Raw genomic sequence first — 17,580 nt, 5'->3', positions numbered from 1 at the left:
ATTTTAATGAAGGTATTTTAGATTCTACATAGAAGTCATCCTACCTATCAAAAAATAAAATTTAATTGTACCTATACCAAAAATAGGCTTTGCACATATCCCTGTCAGGTACAGCATTGGTTTCAAGAAGGAAGATCTACTGGCTGATAACACAACTGCAATTTCCACAATCTCATTTCTTGACATTTTCTGTAGTGATTAATGTACCATAAGAAATACGAGCCAGGAACTGTCACAGGCAGTGAAACAAAGTAAACCTCTGTAGCACCAAAGCAAGGCTGAGTGAAACAGGAAGGCCATCCTCCGGGAAACAGACATGCGAGAAGGCCAGCTTCTAAAAATGAATAAACATACCATGCTACCTGAGAAAATGTAGTAATAGCTAGACCATAAAATCCCCATAGTGGAGAAGGAAGAGGAAACACCACGCATTTTAAAAATGAGACCATGTATTAAAATATTACTAAAAGTTTACACCAAATCAAAGCTTACACTTAATGACTTCAAAGCGCTTTGCAGAAGTAGGCAATAACCCTATTATACACATAGGGAAACAGACCAACTGAATGCTAAAGGTCATCCAGATGTTACTGTCAGATCAGAGAATGATGATGTCACCTTTCACCCACAGTCTGACCATCTGTCTGTCACAGCTGCGCCTGCAGCATCCATTAGCAGGCTATCACTGCATCATTTTGTGTTCTGACTGTACTAAAGTTAGGGCACATGAAGAGTCAGGAGTCAGCTGCTGAAGAGGGTACTGTAGCTAGACACAAATAGCAATTTCCTATCATCATCTTGCAATGTCCCGCTACCTTGCGCTGGCCTGCTACAGTCCTACAGATTATAAACTCAAACAGTCTGTCTCTGTCTATAAAGTACCAACACTGAGCATCTGATTCATAAAAATACAATCATAAAACTTCCACGTTGCACATCTGCTCTCAAGTGCAATGCTTCCCAAGCACAGATACCTTCCCTTACCCCAGCTCCCATGCTCGGCGGTCCCATCCCCATTCCAGCAGCAGCCAGCCTTTGAGAAAAAGCTCATGTTGAACAGCTGTATTTTACAGTCTGGCCTGCTAAGGTAAACCAGCCCCAGTTTCTGATTTCCTCACAACAGCACGCTGTGATGGGCTATGTGAGGTGCTGAGCAGTCCCTGAAGCAGAGACAGAAGGCCAAACCTAGGGCACAGTTCTACTCGTGAATCACAGCTGCCACCTGAAAGATATTAGTGCTCAAATTACTTTGAAGGGAGGATGAGGCTAAGACCCTGGAGTGCATGCCATTACTCCCATCATTTAGTTCAAAACAGTTTCCTGAAAAGCTGAATAGTTTCCTGGAAAGCTAGGTAGACATTAGAACTCCAAGTCCTTTGCTGTTGATATCTTAATGACTGTATTAACAACTACTGAAAGAGAATTATTCTCTCTTGGACTGGATGATTTGAAGGTGCCATTTATAGTGGTTTTAATCAGTTACAACACTATTCCTTTCTGCTCTCCCCCTTGCCCGTGATGCTGTGAGAGAGCTGGGGAGACCTGGGGGAAAAGCTGAAGCTCCTGGAAGAGCAGAGGATAGAACAGTATCAGCATCTCCCCTTTCCATGCCAAAATGGCCCACACATTTGTCCACTTTCGCCCTCTGTGAATCAAGTTTTGCTGTTTGCATGCAGTGTGGCACTGCCAGTGAATGCAATTTTTACTGGCCTCATTTATTGGGCAAACCTTTCACCTAACATAACAGTCTTGTTTCAAAGACAAACTGCTCCCTGCTGATAATCAATAAGCTCTGAGCTAGGCATGCCTGTGTGGAAGCTCTTATATTTGTTACTGGCCTTCCATCCTATGTATACATGTTAAAACCAGTGCCAAATTTTCTTGCATCATCGTAGCTATTGCTCTTCACTACAAGTATTTTAAACAAAATATGACAGGATAGAAATGACATTAAGTACTCTTCAATGCCTAGCTAGGCAAGCTTAGCATTCACACAGATAACGCTGATGCCCCTTCACACAGTACCTAAAGTCAAATGTCTTTTAAAAGTCTTAACAGGAAATGCATCTCGAGGGCGACAATGTGCTGTTGAAGAACAACGGTGCTGTCCAGTTTTGCGAGCAGCTCAGTGGGAGATAGGTACCTCGTTCCCTCCCTTGCAAGTGCTTTTCTGTACTGATTGCCACATTACAACAGTACGGGGTATTGGAAAGAGAGACTATATGTGAAATCTATACAAAGAGGAGAAATGACAATGAGTAGGGAACAAAAGCTCAAGCTCTTCAGAGGTAGTGGTATTCTTCCAGCAAAAAACAGGAGAGGTTGAAGCAAAATTGTTGTCTCTCTCTCTCTGTGAAAACACTTAACAGCACTGAAGAGAAAGACAAGGACATAACATTCATTTTCTTCAGTATTGCGGACATGAAGACACTACATTTGTTTATCAGTCTACTGCTACGCAATGAAGAACAACTTCATTGTACAACAGCTCTTCAGAAATCTGAGATATATAAAAATCTTTGAAAGGAGGACTCTTTTGGACAACTATCAGACTTCAGAAGTAAAAAAAAAAGTTATTTTAAAGGCATTTACACTTGGTTTGAAGTTATTGAATCAAATAAGCACTTTTTAAATTGCTTGGGGAATTCTGGTTGAAGACCAGATTGCAAATGCAGTCGCAAACCTGAAAATATGTTTATGGATCCAAGCAAACTTTCAAAAAAACTGTTAAATTTTTCCAGCTTGCAAAACATAGCCAGACCAGTTAAAAATTTTGGAGGAAAATTTGTGCTGGTACTACATAGTCACAGGAAGCTCAGGAAGCTTCACAGGAAGGAAGGAAGGACAGCTGAACAGAGTGTCTGCAAAGCACGAACAGGTCTGCACAAAACACCAGGAAAGTAAATTTTGGAGGAAAACACAGACTTAGCAGTGTTGTCCAAATGCAAGGCAGTGTATGTTTGCTAGATGTCGCACTGTTTGGTAAATGTCTACAGAAAAGCAGAGAAGACACCCAAGGAGAAACCAAGTGTGCCTGTTCTGCACAGTGGGAACGATGTCAGCCATGCTGAGAGGATGTCCCTCAGCGCTAATGGTGGCGAGTGCTCTCCAGGAGCTGCCTAAGCCACTGCATACATGCTGGACACTGCCATGCAAATTAGTACCACCTCTAACACTGCAGCAGAGGGCTTGTGGAGAAAAATCTAGTCACTGTCTTGTCATAGTCAATTAAAAATCAGATTTTACTATGGTGAAAGCGTACCTACTTTAGCTACTAACGTGCAAAATCAAGACTTGCTAAATGTGATGTAATAGCAGTAAGAAACTGGTCAGCAAGTTTTATAAATCCCAATCTAATGCTTGCAGGAACCTTATTTTCCCTGATTATTTAATCTCTTCCTCTTTAAACGAACAAGTCAGTCTGCGTCATGGCATTTACTGGTTACACTAAAAAAAAAAAAAAATTTACAAGAAAACAGACTGCAGAGAATAGTCTCTAAGTAGAGAAATACAACCGTGGCAACCTCTTACGGTATAACTGCCTCTGACTTCTCCATAACCACGTGTAAAATCACATCAGTCTGCAGTGGATGAAGTTGCTTTTTATAGCCTCCCTAAAATACATAGACATGCTGGCCTTTATCTAGCTGGGGTTCATCACACATTTTAGAGCAAGAACATAAGTAACTTATATTCTCTTTTCATCCATTTCTCACCCTTTATTTCTCCTTCCACTCTCTCTCCAGCAAGTCACTTCCTTCACACATTCCTTCTATCCATCCCAAACGAGGAAACAAAACGTCATTACTCCTGTTGCTGGGAAAGGCTTCTGTTACACTATCACAAAATAGACACTCACAAATTAAGATAATGAAAGCCACTTGTCACTTCTGAAAATTCCATCTGTTCAGTAACTGCAGTGAAATGAAGAACCACTAAAATGCTTGATTCAAGTAAAAGTGAATCTTCCTTTGATGATGACAAAAAGGTAAAATGATCTTTATTCTTTTTCCCCTAGCCTATCAGGTACCTGCTGTGAGGTTTGTTAGGCTTTCTTTGTTTTTTGTACTCTTCAGTTGCAAAACTGGAGAAGCTAGATTTACTCTGAGATGACTTGGGTTAAAATTTGGTGGCTTCTGGGAAACCTTCTGGTTGCTTATATTTTGGTTGAGCTTTGCTTTTGGCTTTATTTCTGAAGCTGTTATTATGCCAGCAGTGCTTGCTACAATATCCATTGCAACCCCTTTTCTCCTTCTGGTGCATATGATGAAACAGTAAGTAATGAGACATTTTAGCTGCAGGATAAAATCAGCTCTTACACCAGAAAAAGAATCTACCTCTTCCTGTCTAAACCTGGTCCACGTGCTTCACCCAGAGAAGTGTGCTAGAAAGGGATTTTCCCTTAAGTAAGTATGTCAGCCTCAGCCTTTTGTGCTGTTCAGTTAGGCACTCACTCTGAGAGAAAAATATGTGCAGATGCAAAAGTGTGCCTTAACGTATTGGGAACCAGATAAAATTAGAGCAAGATGTGGTTTCAGAGTAAGTAAAACACAGCACAGGCTTCTGTTCCAGGATTTCCTTTATCCACTGTTTTCCATCATGGGCAATGGGACTAACCCTTCCTGAACCATACGGGCACGGCTACTCAAGTACCTAAGTATTCACAAACTCAGGCCTGATGATGAAAATCGCAGCTTCATGGAACAAAAACTGGATGACAATTTGTAACTGTAGCAAACAGACTATTTAGAGTTTCACAACATAGTTCTTGCAAGTACAGATAGCCCTTAAATGAAAAGTCTTTTCTTTTTCACTTCACACCCAAAACAGTTTTGGTGCTTGAAAATTTTTTCTCATATTTTTTTTTTTTAACCAATTGATCCCATAAAATATATTATCTGTGTCAACTGTATGTTGACACACAGCTATTTTAGTTATTATTATTCCCTTCCTATCTGATACTTCTATCTGCCTTCACCTCCCCCAGAAAACATCCTCCGTGTGTGTAAAATCTTGATCAAGCCCTAAACATACTGAAAACACTCTGCATGAGTAATTTTTAGTAATATTTGTATTGTATAGCTTATTCCAGTTGAAGGTAATCGGCTTTATACTTAAATTTGAAATAGGAAGCTGCTTTTCTGTGGTAAGGAATGTTTCTTTGATTTCTTATAGTAAAATAGCAAATCACTTAATCCTTTTGGTGTTCAGTGCTCCCCTCTGCAGAATACAGAACAAGGAACCCTTTCCTTCCTGAGGCATGTTTTGAGGACAGGCATTTTCACAGACTCTGGCTTCTGCAGGACTGGAGCTTGCAATCCTTCTCATTTACATACACTCCTGCTGTACATCGCAGCCATAAGTGATGTTAGAGAAGATGAGGAAATAGATAAGTAGATGTGAATTAAAACTTATCAGTTGTTCTAATCAGTAAAAGATTTCATCATATGTTTCCCTTTTTTTGGTCAATGGCTCCAGCAAAAGACATTTCATTAAACTGAGAAGAGCTTAAATCAGTGTAAAATAATGATGCCACACTAATGTCTCGCCTCTCAATTCAGCCTAACGCTTAAAAATACCCAGACAGTTTGTTCACCTAGACAAACTATTTACAGGGACAGAGGCACTCAAGTCCTTTATATTAGACCACGTAAAGCATACGTGGGTGTCAGGGACCTGAGTACACCAACAGGCTCCGGTTGCTGTGACCTGCCTGTAAGGATGTTTCTCTGTAATCGCCTCCCTCTTTTCCCTATCCCAGAGCAAGGGACATAGCATGACAAGCTGCAACTAAGGCACTAAAGATAAAGGAATCATAGGCTGAAGGACGTGCTGAGAATTAGTTCATTCTGCAGACGTACATTTTCTCTCTCTCAAATATTTGCCTTTAAAACCACACTAATATTATATATTTTTATGGAAAAAAAATCCTGGTGAAAAAGGGAATTTGTTTACAGACATTTCCAGATAACAGTCTCCAAAGCTATTTAAGTCAGAAGGAAACAGCATTTTGGAGTGTGCAATTTAGACTTTTCACTCCAGGAAAAAATGTTACAGAATAGAAATTACTTGCTGGCTCTGCCAAATAACTTCCTGATGAATGACCAGCACTATATTGTTTCATTATTAACTTTTTCCTAATTCCTAGATATAGAATTTTCCCCACATTTTAAGTCTAAATCAGCATTTCATTTCACAAAATGACATTTTCTGGGTGTTTTTTTTTCCCATTTTTGTTTGTTTGGTTTGGCTTTTGTTTCTAATACTATTTTGTTATTTATTACCTTCATAACTGAAAGTATTTGTTAAGAAAGGTTTGTTAAGAATATTCCCTCCTTTTCCAAAACACAAAATCCGATACAGCACCTTATACTGAGGTTACTGAAGCTTATCACCACAACTGTCAAGCTGTCACTCACTTGAAGTCCAAGTCAATAACCAGCCAAGTGAAAAGCAGTTTGACTTTAAAAGTATTAATAAAAAATAGCCAGTATACTGCTAGCACTGAAATATCATAAACCTTCCTCCTTTAACCTATGGAAACCACACACGCCCCTTTCGCGGGCAGAAAAGCACTATAAATGTAAAAAGCATAAAAGCACTACTGCCATGGCATTCTGTGTGAAGCGCTAAAGCACTCCACAGAAAGAGCTGAGGTGAGCACATCCTCTCTTTTTCCTCCCCACACCCCCAAAATCCTTTCCTACATCTCCTTCTTTTCGAAGGAAGCTAACAGGGGGGGACCAGGTGTTTCCACAGACCAATCATGCCTTGCTCTTCTGCCCTGTAATTTCATAGCTCAATGCTACTTGATTCTGCACCGACTTCTGCTTCTCCATGCTTATTCCTCCCCTGGGGATGGGAATCCCCATTCGTCCCTGTGGCTTCGCTCTCACTGTTTCTAATCCCACTAGTCTGACCTGGGGGCATCTCCTTAGGCTTAGCTCAGCTTCATGCCCCAAGGTCATGAGTCATTCTGGAGATGGCAGTTTACGTGAAAGGAGCTATGTGCAATTTTGGATTTCATAGGAGAGTCATCTCCTTTACCTCCTCATCAGTTTCCTGCATCATGCTTCGGGGCACAGCCTTCAGAGGTTTCCTTCCCCACCCCATCCCGTAATGGAGTCACACAGGCAGGTAAGTGTGTCATCCCTTGCAGGTGGATGGCATTCATGGCTTAATCACTCCTCTCCTCCAGACCTCTCACTCTTCCCTTTCACAGGTTGCAGAAAACAGGAATTTCCTTTTGTCCTCCTATTGCATGATAAAAAGGAGGCTGCTATTTCAGGGAAGAGGAGGGAATCTGAGAGGGAAACCTAGAACAAATTTCTGTCCTGCTCATTAACCGCTGCTTCACTGCAAGCGGAGACAACCATCTTAGCAGGTGGCTTACAATTTTCTGTTTGTAATCCCACAAAAGTATGGGTTTGAATCATCGTTTTTCTTCTTCTTTCTTCCTATTTATCTAAAAGCCTTTCTGACACACTCTTGGTCCCCCACACCTCCGCTCATCCTCAGTTAAATCAGAGCCACCAAATGCCAACAACCTAAAGAAATGCCAGTGTTCTTGGGGTATACAGTTTTGTGGGTTTGTGTTATCCAAAAGGCACAGCTGGCTACAAAGGGTGGCACTTTGGATAATCAGTGGGTTTAGCTGACCTTTTAAAGGACTGAAAAACATAGCTTCTCACTCAGTCTTCTTCATAACAGATTGTAGCTGCATAACAACAAAAATGTGTAGCAAGTTCATTGCATCATTTCAGAAATCAAAAAGTTTCATGCATAATCAGGTCACCCAGGGAACATCCCCTGAATGTTCTTTACTGGCAGATAAACATTGCAAAAGCCGACTGTGTTTACCTTAAGGGAATGCAAAGTTCTCTGAGGGTTCGGACACTCTTGAGCAATAGGTTTGGGGTCCTCGCACAACTGGTAAGTGGTGTTCTTCTCTATCAGGTTCCTTATTTCAACATCAAGCTCCTTACTTTCGCACCTGCTTAGAAAGAAACAGCAACATTAAACTTTACACCAAAACTTGAAGTGCAGAGAAGGTAAATTTCTCAACTGTCTTCTGAATGTGACAACACAAACAGCAGAGCTTGTACTGCACCGAGCTCCTGCTGCCTTCCTTCCTGGTATGCAATCAGAGAGCACTAGAGCAGTGTCACACAGACAATCTCTAAGTGCTTTGAGGCAGAAATTCATTTAAAGTATTTAAACAAGCAGTCTTTATGAATTTTTTTACCTTGTGCATACAAAATCCAAGTCAACCCTTTGGGGGATTTATGAAGACTGCCATGTGCCCTCAAGGCCACCCACGCACCCACACTTTTAAGAACTTTACATTCAAGAAAAATGCAATCAAAGTGGTTAGATTGGTTTTTGAACTTCAAAACTAGGTGCTCAGTTCAAAGTTTTTCAATGGCACATTTTGTTTTCTGTAACACCTTATAATGCATTTTCAATTCTTTTTTTTTCCTGAAAAAAATTTCCTTTTAAAACATTCCTATCTTGTAAAATTGCTCTGTTGTGAACACTGAAATGGTGTTTGTTTGGTGGGAAAATTCTTTTCTTTCAGTCTCTCTGCTAAGGACACACAGGATTTATGTGCACTTCAGGGCTTGCTCCAAATTCACAGAACTAGCAATTACGGCTGATTCACTTGGTACACCATAATTGTGGAACGTGACTTTGAGGAGAATGGACCTAGGCATAATTAAAACAAACCTCAGAAAGCACTAGACCCAACCCAAGTTTTCAAGAAATACTCATGTCTTCTCCAAGCTCAGACCTTCATTTCCTAATCAGCTTAAATGAACTCTAAGTAACGCATGACCAGAAAGCAAACTGCAAGGCTCAAAAAAGGATTACCAACCCATTATAGCATGAGTAGTTATTGATTTAGGCAGAATATACTGAATTCTTTATCTGCACTACCAGAAAAACTGAAAGCAGTAAGAATTTAGCAGTTATCACAGTTTAGACAGGCAATCCACAGGGATTGCACTGCAGGTTCTGAGGAAACTCTTGAAAGGCAATTGATAAAATTATCCAATAAACAAACTCATCTATCCTAATCATAAAAGCAAATAAGTGCAATTAATTTCATACCATAGCATAAAACGATTCACTTTATTCTTGATATTTACAACATGGAGACTAGAACAGAAATGTATTTTCATTAGCGTGAATGCAAAATCATTTGCAGAAGTACTACAATAAAATAGCAAGAGTAGCAAATAAGGACAAGTAAAACTCAAGAGGTGGGGTTTTTTTATTATTTGCCACCTAGTTGTTGGACTAGCTGGAATTTCATGGCAGTTTCAGAGCTGCCATGAAGCCTGCCTGCACCAAAAAAAAATAGTTTCATGGCAGAAACAAGATACTGGGATGTGTTTCCAGAGCTAGACCTATGGCACAGAGAAATAGGACTTTTACACAAGGAATCAAGACCAGGGTTTTTTAGCACTGGAAGGTCCTGAAACACTGGAACACATCACATGATTTGTCTTCTCTGCAGAGATGTTTCTTTGTACTAGCCTTTTGGGTTGCTTTTTTTGTTTATTTTGGGTTTTTTTTAAAACCAATATAACAACTAGTGCGAGTTCAAGGAAACAGAGTACCCAGCTGAAGAGAGTATTATCTTTTGATAGACCACTTTAACTGACCATAACTCCCTTTCAAAGCCATGGTGATTAAAAGAAAGACCTTCTCAATGTATATTTTCATGAACCTCACGGCAGTGCAGCAGGCTGCAGCTGCTCTGAGCACTTGTGGCAGTTTTCAAAAACCTCAGCTGTGTGTGGGTGGCAGGTGAGCCCCAGCAGCACGGGCACCATGTGGCAGCTTGTGAAGGAAACGGCAGAAGGAAAACAACGAAGCTTGTGAAAGAAAATCAGCCCTTTCCTGTCTCGCTAAATATTGCAAAATCCTGGATAGGCCAGTGCGAGTGACACTTATTCTTTTTTTATGCAATTCTGTGTTGAGGTTCCCAAGCAATAAATTCTCAGGCAGCAGCATGACTGAGCACTCTGCTTGTAGCCATCGCTCTCAGTCAGCTGCATAATGCAAATGTTGCGACATGAGAGAAAAGGGGTGTTGCTACTTAAGTACACTTCCCTGGAAAAACAGCATCTTCAGCTCACTTGGACTCCCGTGCCTGACCCAGCCTGAGATTGGTTTGCATAAGAGAATTGGATATACGCCGTGCAGAGCACTCAGTGCTTTTGAGGATGCTCGAAAGAATTGAAAAGCCACAGCACAGAAGCAGTCGCTCATGGTGCAGTTTTACAAAAAAGCGCATGAAATTATATTTACACAGTAAGGGAGAAGTTATTTCTAGGGGCTCTAAGGAGGCTGCAGCAATGTGGTGAAAGGAAGAGGTTAAGTGAGGTGAAATGTTACTGAGCAATATTGAGGGATTTAGGACAGAGCTACTAAAACCACAGGCCAATATTTTCAGATTGAGCTTTCAAAGCGTCAGTTTTTTACCTGTGCTTAGGTAACCAACCAAAGGTAGGCTAGCTGCTCTCTTTCCTTCCTCCACACACCTCCTGTGTTAGATCAGTAGAGCAACCAGCTTACCTCTTAGCTGAGGGAAAAATCTCTGGCCCTATAAGCGACCTCTGGTAAAGAGTATTCTGCTCATTGCCCAGGGTTGCAGTCACACATCCTGCTGAGGCAGCAGCAAAACCAGCCAAAGAGTTTAACCCCTCTACAGCCCCGCCACTTTGCACCTTCATTACCTCTCTACTGCAAATTACCATCCCCAGCTGCCAGCACAACCCACTCACCTGGCTTGGTCAAAGTAGTCAAGGTTTCTTAAACTCTATTAAGTCAAATAAAGCAGCTTAGACTAAAACTGTTCAGAATAAAGGAGCAATGTCTAGGTGCAGTCCTGAGGGCAGTGAAAGACAGGCAGCAATCTCTGGCAGGAGTGCAGCAGCAAGTATTTAGGCAGGCTGCACTCATCTCTGCTGCTGGTTCAGCCACAGCGAGAGGAGATGTGTGACCACAGCCTCCTGAGGTCAGAGCGTGAATCAAGCTGGGAAATACCCCATAAAGATGGTGGGTTGGCTTTAAATATTTATTTTCAGCCAGGAAGTATTCATTCCTCTGCTCTGCTCCCAGCAGTTTGGCTGACGCTGTGGCTGTAAAAGATGTTCACCTCTGGCTGCTCCCACCCTGTCTCTCTGCATTCTCTTTTCTGGGCTTCGGAATACCTGGGCAAGAGCTGGAACCAGCTGTGCCTGGGCAAAGGAAAGGGAACTGCAAAAGACTCAAAACCCTACAAATTCCTTCCTGCTCTGTAATATCCATGTGTTTCGGCATCATCACAAAATCAGATAATTACTTCATTGCCTGCACTTCTCAGTGCATTTGGTTTTCCCTCAGTATTTAGACTAAGGTCTTCTGACCAGAAACCATTGCTCTGTTTATCTGTATTTTAATATTAGCCACTTTGATATTTGGAAGGGTATATTTACTGTGATGTAAAGTGTTAATCATAGCTGGTGTATAGACCCATTTTACAATCCAAACTTTCAGAGCACACAGATGATCCAAGTGCCTGAATAAGTTCAAGATACTGGTGATTAGGAGCTACCCCAGAATGAGACAGCTTTTGATGATTACCTGAGCTTCCTCTGGCGAGCCCTAGAGGGCACACAGCAGTTAGCTTCTGCAAAAAGGAGTTTTTTCAAAACTTATTTTGGTTTTGTGAATTTCACAACTACGTTGCTGCACCATTAATACCCCTACTGTTCCTCACTGTTGCCAACATTTTCTAAAACCAGGTATTTCAGGTTTTAATAATTAAATTATGCAAATAGGCAATCTGTTGGAAAAAAATCAGAAAAAAAGAAATCCATTTGAATTTAGATTTTTTTTCATGTTTTGTAAAATCAATCATCAGAGAATATTAAAAGCATTTTCATGTGGGACAAAGTATATCTATGTGCAAAAGCTTTCTAAAGTATATGAAGAAATAAAAAATACACAACTCTTCCTACTTACATAGCATCCTATGATTAATGCAGAAGGCAATCAAAGACTGGATTATTAACTTTTTAGTAAACTTTGAGTTAGCTGCTAAATTTCCTTTTGTTTTTCCTTTTTTGTCCTAAATTAAGACATTTCAAATGGAAGCAGAACGCACAGATGTAATGAAGGAGGCTGGTCTCCCAGCATAAGTTTTAGCAGCTTGTAGGAAGAGGAGAGACCCAACCTTACTCATAATTTCCATGTCATATCTGAAAAGTAGAAGCCGATCCCCTTCTAGCCATGTCCTGCATTAATAAGAAACTAAGTCTGTTCTCTTTGGTTTGCAAGTTGCTGTATCCATGCAGGACTTCACTGCTAGAGACTAACTGTGCCCCACAATAAAGATATGAAAGTATCTCCCATGTTCACCTAGCTGCCTTTAAAATGGTTCTCACCGCTTGCTCTATGGTACCTCTTTGCACCCTTTCAACTTCTAGGCTCTGTCAGCTTTTTGTAATGAATTATTTGTAAGTGCTTACAGACTTTTTACAGCAATTCAGTTTTTCAGCTGGGAGCCAGGCACAATTATTGTGCCCAGCAGGTGCTTTGTACATGAAATTCCTGCGCAGATCAATGCCACCCAGCTAAATAAACCATGCTGGTCAGTCTGTCCTCACAGGGTTAGGCAAAGAAGTGTTGGTTGTACACGCACGGGAAATTTTATTAAATTATGCATGTAACTGAGCCAGAGCAAAACCTGTATTTTGCCCCAAATTATGACTAAATCCAGAACATGATGGCACCAGAAAGGAAGCATGATGTGTAGACACCAGTGGCTTCTAACAGCATCAGGGTCACTCCTTGCCGTCCATCTTTTCCCGGTCAGGAGAAGCAGCAGAAGACAGAACAACTCCCAGCAATACACGCTTTCATAATGGAGTGACCACCAGTTTTTTATTTATCAAATAGCCAGGTACAAGCCCCCTGCAGAGTCCCAGCTCTGCATCTGGTACCATTTGCGAGCTTTCAGCTCTCCCTGGTTTTTACTGGAAACTGGCATCGTTACTTATTAATAACAGTTACATGGCAACAACGGACACACCTAAAAGATGTCCCAAGGCATTGATTGCAAAATATTAATACCAAAGGCATGTAACTCTATTTGAAATAGCAATTTCAAGGCTTGTGTGCTGGGGTCATTCTCCTGTGATTGGTGAAAACACAAATACACATCATAAACAACAGTGAGAAAAAGTTTTAAGCCAGGATTTACAGCCAGACGCCAACACCAGAGTCATATTTTGATGGGAAATGAATTCCAGAGTCTAGGGGTTAAACACATGCTCCATCCCCTTAGGTGGGCTTTTGGATTTATTTATTCTTGCTTGGCTAAGCCTACAGAGCAGATCCACAGAAAGAAATTAATTTCTGCATTTGAATTACGGATGATGAAGTGATTTGGATAAATTAAAAAAATGTGACAAATTTCAAGGCAAACCATTTCATCTAATATTTCCCCTTTTTATGATAACACTCTTCATTTCAGAAAAAGGCTTTTAGAATATGGGAGAGAATAAGACCTGGATTACTAAATATTTAATGTAATTTGTACTAGAAATAGACTTAAAATAGGAATCAAATTAGGCTTAATTCTTAAAAATGACAGTTTATCTGTAGAACTAGCCTATTCTTTTATGTTCCTTATGATTTTATAGGATTTTGCTCACTTTTAATTCAGTTTTGTAGAGTTCTTAGGTTTTTTTCATGTAAATACATTGGGATGTTTATATTAAAATCTTATCTAGCTAAGACTAAATGACAAAGAATTTCTGGTCCAACAAGCAATGGGAAGAAGAAAATTTTGCCAAGGAAACAAAAATACTTTTGTTACAGAAAAAAATTTTTGCTGCCTCATGAGCTCTTACAAGTTTAGTTGATTCTGAGCTGATAAGAGAATAGTTACAACGTGGTACAGCTCCCTAAGGATCAGTGGTGCTATTCAGTACTCAACACCCAGCGAGTGGGTCTCCGCTCAGAGTTTAGGTTTGGGAATTCGAGCCAGATCTCTTGAAATTGAGCTCCATGAGTTCTATGTTCCACCTCACATGTACCACTATAAAATAAAAAATACTTTATTGGGCATAAAGCACGCTGCGCTTGTACAAACACAAAAAGAACACCTGCCTTTGACAATTATGAGGATATACTTAAAAAGAAAGTTGTTGGTTTGTTGTTCGTTTTTTAAAGAAGCATGAATTCAAATAATTTCCAACTTAATTTTTTTAACTCAAGTTTCACCAGAAAAAAATTCACCCAGTATTTTAAATGCATGGCTGGAAAGCCAGCCACCAGCAGCAGCGAGATCTACCTAGAACTGCATTGTCTTTGGAGTGAGATGTCCCAGATGTTCTGAAAAAAGTGCTGGCGCTGTTGCTTGGAAGGCAAGTGAGAGATTAGAAATAATCTCACTCCAGTCCCAAGAAGAGAGCTCCATAAGGCACGGTGTATGACAGGGGTTAAAGCATGTACGCACTGTGACTATAGCAGAGAAACCACTTAAACTTTCGCTCAAATCTGATGTAGCCAAAACATCTGCCTGTCACCCCATAAACGTCCCTACACTTCTGTTCCCTTTACGACAAAGGAATGGAGCTTTTAAGGCACGTTTAATAGCCAGCAGCTGCTTGGCTGTCAAATGCCACATCTGGAGAAGCTGTGTGCTGTTAATGTGAACAGAAACAATTATTCTTTAATAGTTTTGCTTAATTTTAAGAATTACACAAATCACAACAACAGAAGAGGTGCGTGTTCTTCATGGAAACACATCTGGTTTCTCTGAAAACAAGCCAAAAGAAAAAAAAAAAGGGCCCAGTGACTAATTGAAGCTGCACCTATAATCTGTCCCATCTCAGTGAAGAGAGAAGGAAAGCTACTGATATAGAGGCACTCAGCATCTCCCAGACTTTGACTATTCCCCTCAACAATTATGCAACATGAAAGACAACGACAACTAGCTGGTTCACTTTAAATGGAACGTTACTTATCACACAGTGCTGCTCCCTCTGTGCCTGGAAGTTCCTGTCCTTTGGGACTGGTTTTCAGAGCTGCCACTTCACTTCTGTACCCCATACAGCCCGTACATCAGGAAAATAACATCATTCCCCTTTCACTTGGATCTTCTGTTTAATTGTATTACCAAGACCATAATTGAATTTCTTCCTGATAGACAGCATTTGGGCTGAGTTCAAACCTCAGGAAAGCCAATTAAATTATTTTTCACCAACTTTCTTGGGCTTTAAACAAGCCATGAGCAAGTTACAGATTACTGTCTCTCTGGAGGAACAGTAAACAGAGCACTGTCACCAAAACTCAGCACCCGGGACTCACGTAGCTGCATGTGATCACTGGTGGAAAGGGAATTGAAGTTTTACCATGAAAATCAATCAAACGGAAAGCTCAGCCAAGCAAAGCCACCAAGTAGCATGTGCTTTCTGAACAAATTAATTCCCCCACTGCAATGCACACATTCAGAAAGCTGGTAGGAGATGGCAGGAAAGTATTGAAAGAACTGAAAACTAAGAGTTAAAACACAACAAGGGAGACAAATCTAGATGTTTTCAAGTGCTTGCTCTTTTTCTAGGAAGACCAATAGCTAGAAAAGCTCGCACCCCTTTTAGGATACTCTCCTAGACTTGGTAGGTACCTTTTTGTAATGGTCCCCCTCCCACAGCCCATTCCAGCTGGCTGCTCACCCCACAGATACAGCTTGAGCACCACCAGCCTATTCAGATCTTACACGTATTCATTTCTGTAGAAAGCTGTGATTCTGATACAACTACATGGTTGACATTTTTAACTGGTACTTGACACCACCATCTTTTCTTTTCCCGAATCAGGCATCACCACAAACAGAACAAGACCTACGCACAGCACATTTTGCCTCCTAGTTCAGCCTTGGTCAGGGTGCAGATGCATCACCAACGCCTTGCTGACCTGGGCTCACAACTGTGCTGTACCCTTGGAGGAAAACGAGTCCATGATTCATTTGGGTCAGTGTTTCCCACACAGACCTGAGAGACTTTCAGTGATCTACTAACAGCACAAGCAGAATAAACAGAGCACCATTTGAAATGCAGCCAGGATATTTGACATACAGTAGCTGACAGAGGACAACCAGCTCTGTTAAGCCAAGCCAACTTCTTGCCCGTGGTAGCTGTTAGGCAGCCAAGCTTAAAGGCAGAAGCTCGCTGCACAGCTGTTTGTGTCACAGGTCTAGGGCTTGAACTGCCAGTGACTGGCATGTGGTTTCACCAGGGGTGCCACCACCAGACAGGAACCTGGCACCTCCCTCCTTTCACAGAGACAGGTTGGAGTCAAACACACTGGCAGCAGCTCACAGCGTCTTGAATAAATGGGAAATCCCAGTCCGCAAGGGATTTTCAATCCAGTTATTTCACAATGAACTAACATGGGAAAAAATGCTTCTTAGAGGAAGAAAGAAGGGTAGGGTATTATTTCCTAAGCTTCCCCAAACAATCTACAGTTACCTTAGAACAATTTATCTTTTTCTCTCTTTCTCAAATCCACACACTGTACTTAATACTTTTTAAAGCTACCTTTTAATCATTCTCAGCTATCTCAAAGTGTTTGTGTTTTTTTGGCCAGAGGTTATCTTGCTGCATACAGCAGTATTCAGTGAAGTACTCAGCACTATTAATAATCTTAAAGTTCCTTATTACTCACTGACAATCTTAGAAAAGCATTGCATCCTCACAGCTGCATTACAGGCTGCAGCCATAATGTGACCTCTTTATCTTTCTATCCTACAGTACAACCTCTTTTACTCCCATTATCAGTAGAAGTAATATTGGTTAGTGAAGAAGCAGGTGCCCAGAGAGGTTGTGAAATCTCCACACTTGGAGATATCTGAAACTTACTTACACAGGCCCTAAGTAATCTGACCAAATCAGCCCTGCTTTGAGCAGGAGGTTGGTCTGGGTGACCTCCAGAGGTCCCTTCCAACCTACACTATTCTATTTTGCTCTTCTCAGTACAGAAAGTTGCCATGTTCCACTTATTTAAACAGAACTGATATAGACCTCCACAGGACAGATTAAAGCAGGAAAAAAGGTATCAGTCTGGGTCTCTGGAAGATAAACTAATTCACATATGCAGGAAACACTTGGCTATATATTTCCAATAATGCAATGTAAATTACTTCTCAAAAAATAAAAATCAAAGAAGTTTCTCCACATAAAACTTAAAGATAGTTAATACCTTTCCATCTCAACACACTGATGGGGGCACAATTCTAGATGATCCTCTGCATTTTTATTCTTCCTTTTGAGCTTCTCACAGTGAATCTATTAGAAACATGGGGGGGGGGAAAAAGCAGACTTTAAGGGTATAGAAACAATCTAGGAAGAAATACTTAAACACACTATTACAAAGAGAAGAGATAACAATGTCCTGCCTGCATTTCTGTTTTCCTCTTCATATACCATAAGTGGCTGACAAGCAAGCCAGGAATCTACTTCCTCCTTCCTAGCATCATCACCTCTTAAGTCCACAACTCTATCAAGGACAGTTTTGCGAGGG

At 40.8% G+C, this 17,580-nt stretch overlaps 1 protein-coding gene across 1 annotated transcript in view; it reads right to left on the bottom strand.

Moving 5' to 3' along the window:
• Positions 1 to 17,340, bottom strand: part of TNIP3 (TNFAIP3 interacting protein 3) — a 49,348-nt gene extending 32,008 nt beyond the window's left edge. Inside the window, exons 1-2 of the mRNA XM_064450526.1 lie at positions 17,260 to 17,340; positions 7,861 to 7,993 (exon numbers count right to left, since the gene is read on the bottom strand). Coding sequence (XP_064306596.1) covers positions 7,861 to 7,993; positions 17,260 to 17,267 — 141 coding nt within the window. The 5' untranslated portion in view covers positions 17,268 to 17,340. The remainder of the gene's footprint in view (positions 1 to 7,860; positions 7,994 to 17,259) is intronic.
• Between the last annotated feature and the right edge of the window lie 240 nt (positions 17,341 to 17,580).

The sequence above is a fragment of the Phalacrocorax carbo genome, chromosome 4 (genome assembly GCF_963921805.1).
Source record: "Phalacrocorax carbo chromosome 4, bPhaCar2.1, whole genome shotgun sequence".
NCBI lineage: Eukaryota > Metazoa > Chordata > Aves > Suliformes > Phalacrocoracidae > Phalacrocorax > Phalacrocorax carbo.
Note: the sequence above shows the minus strand (reverse complement) of the source record. Positions and strands in the feature narration are given on the sequence as shown.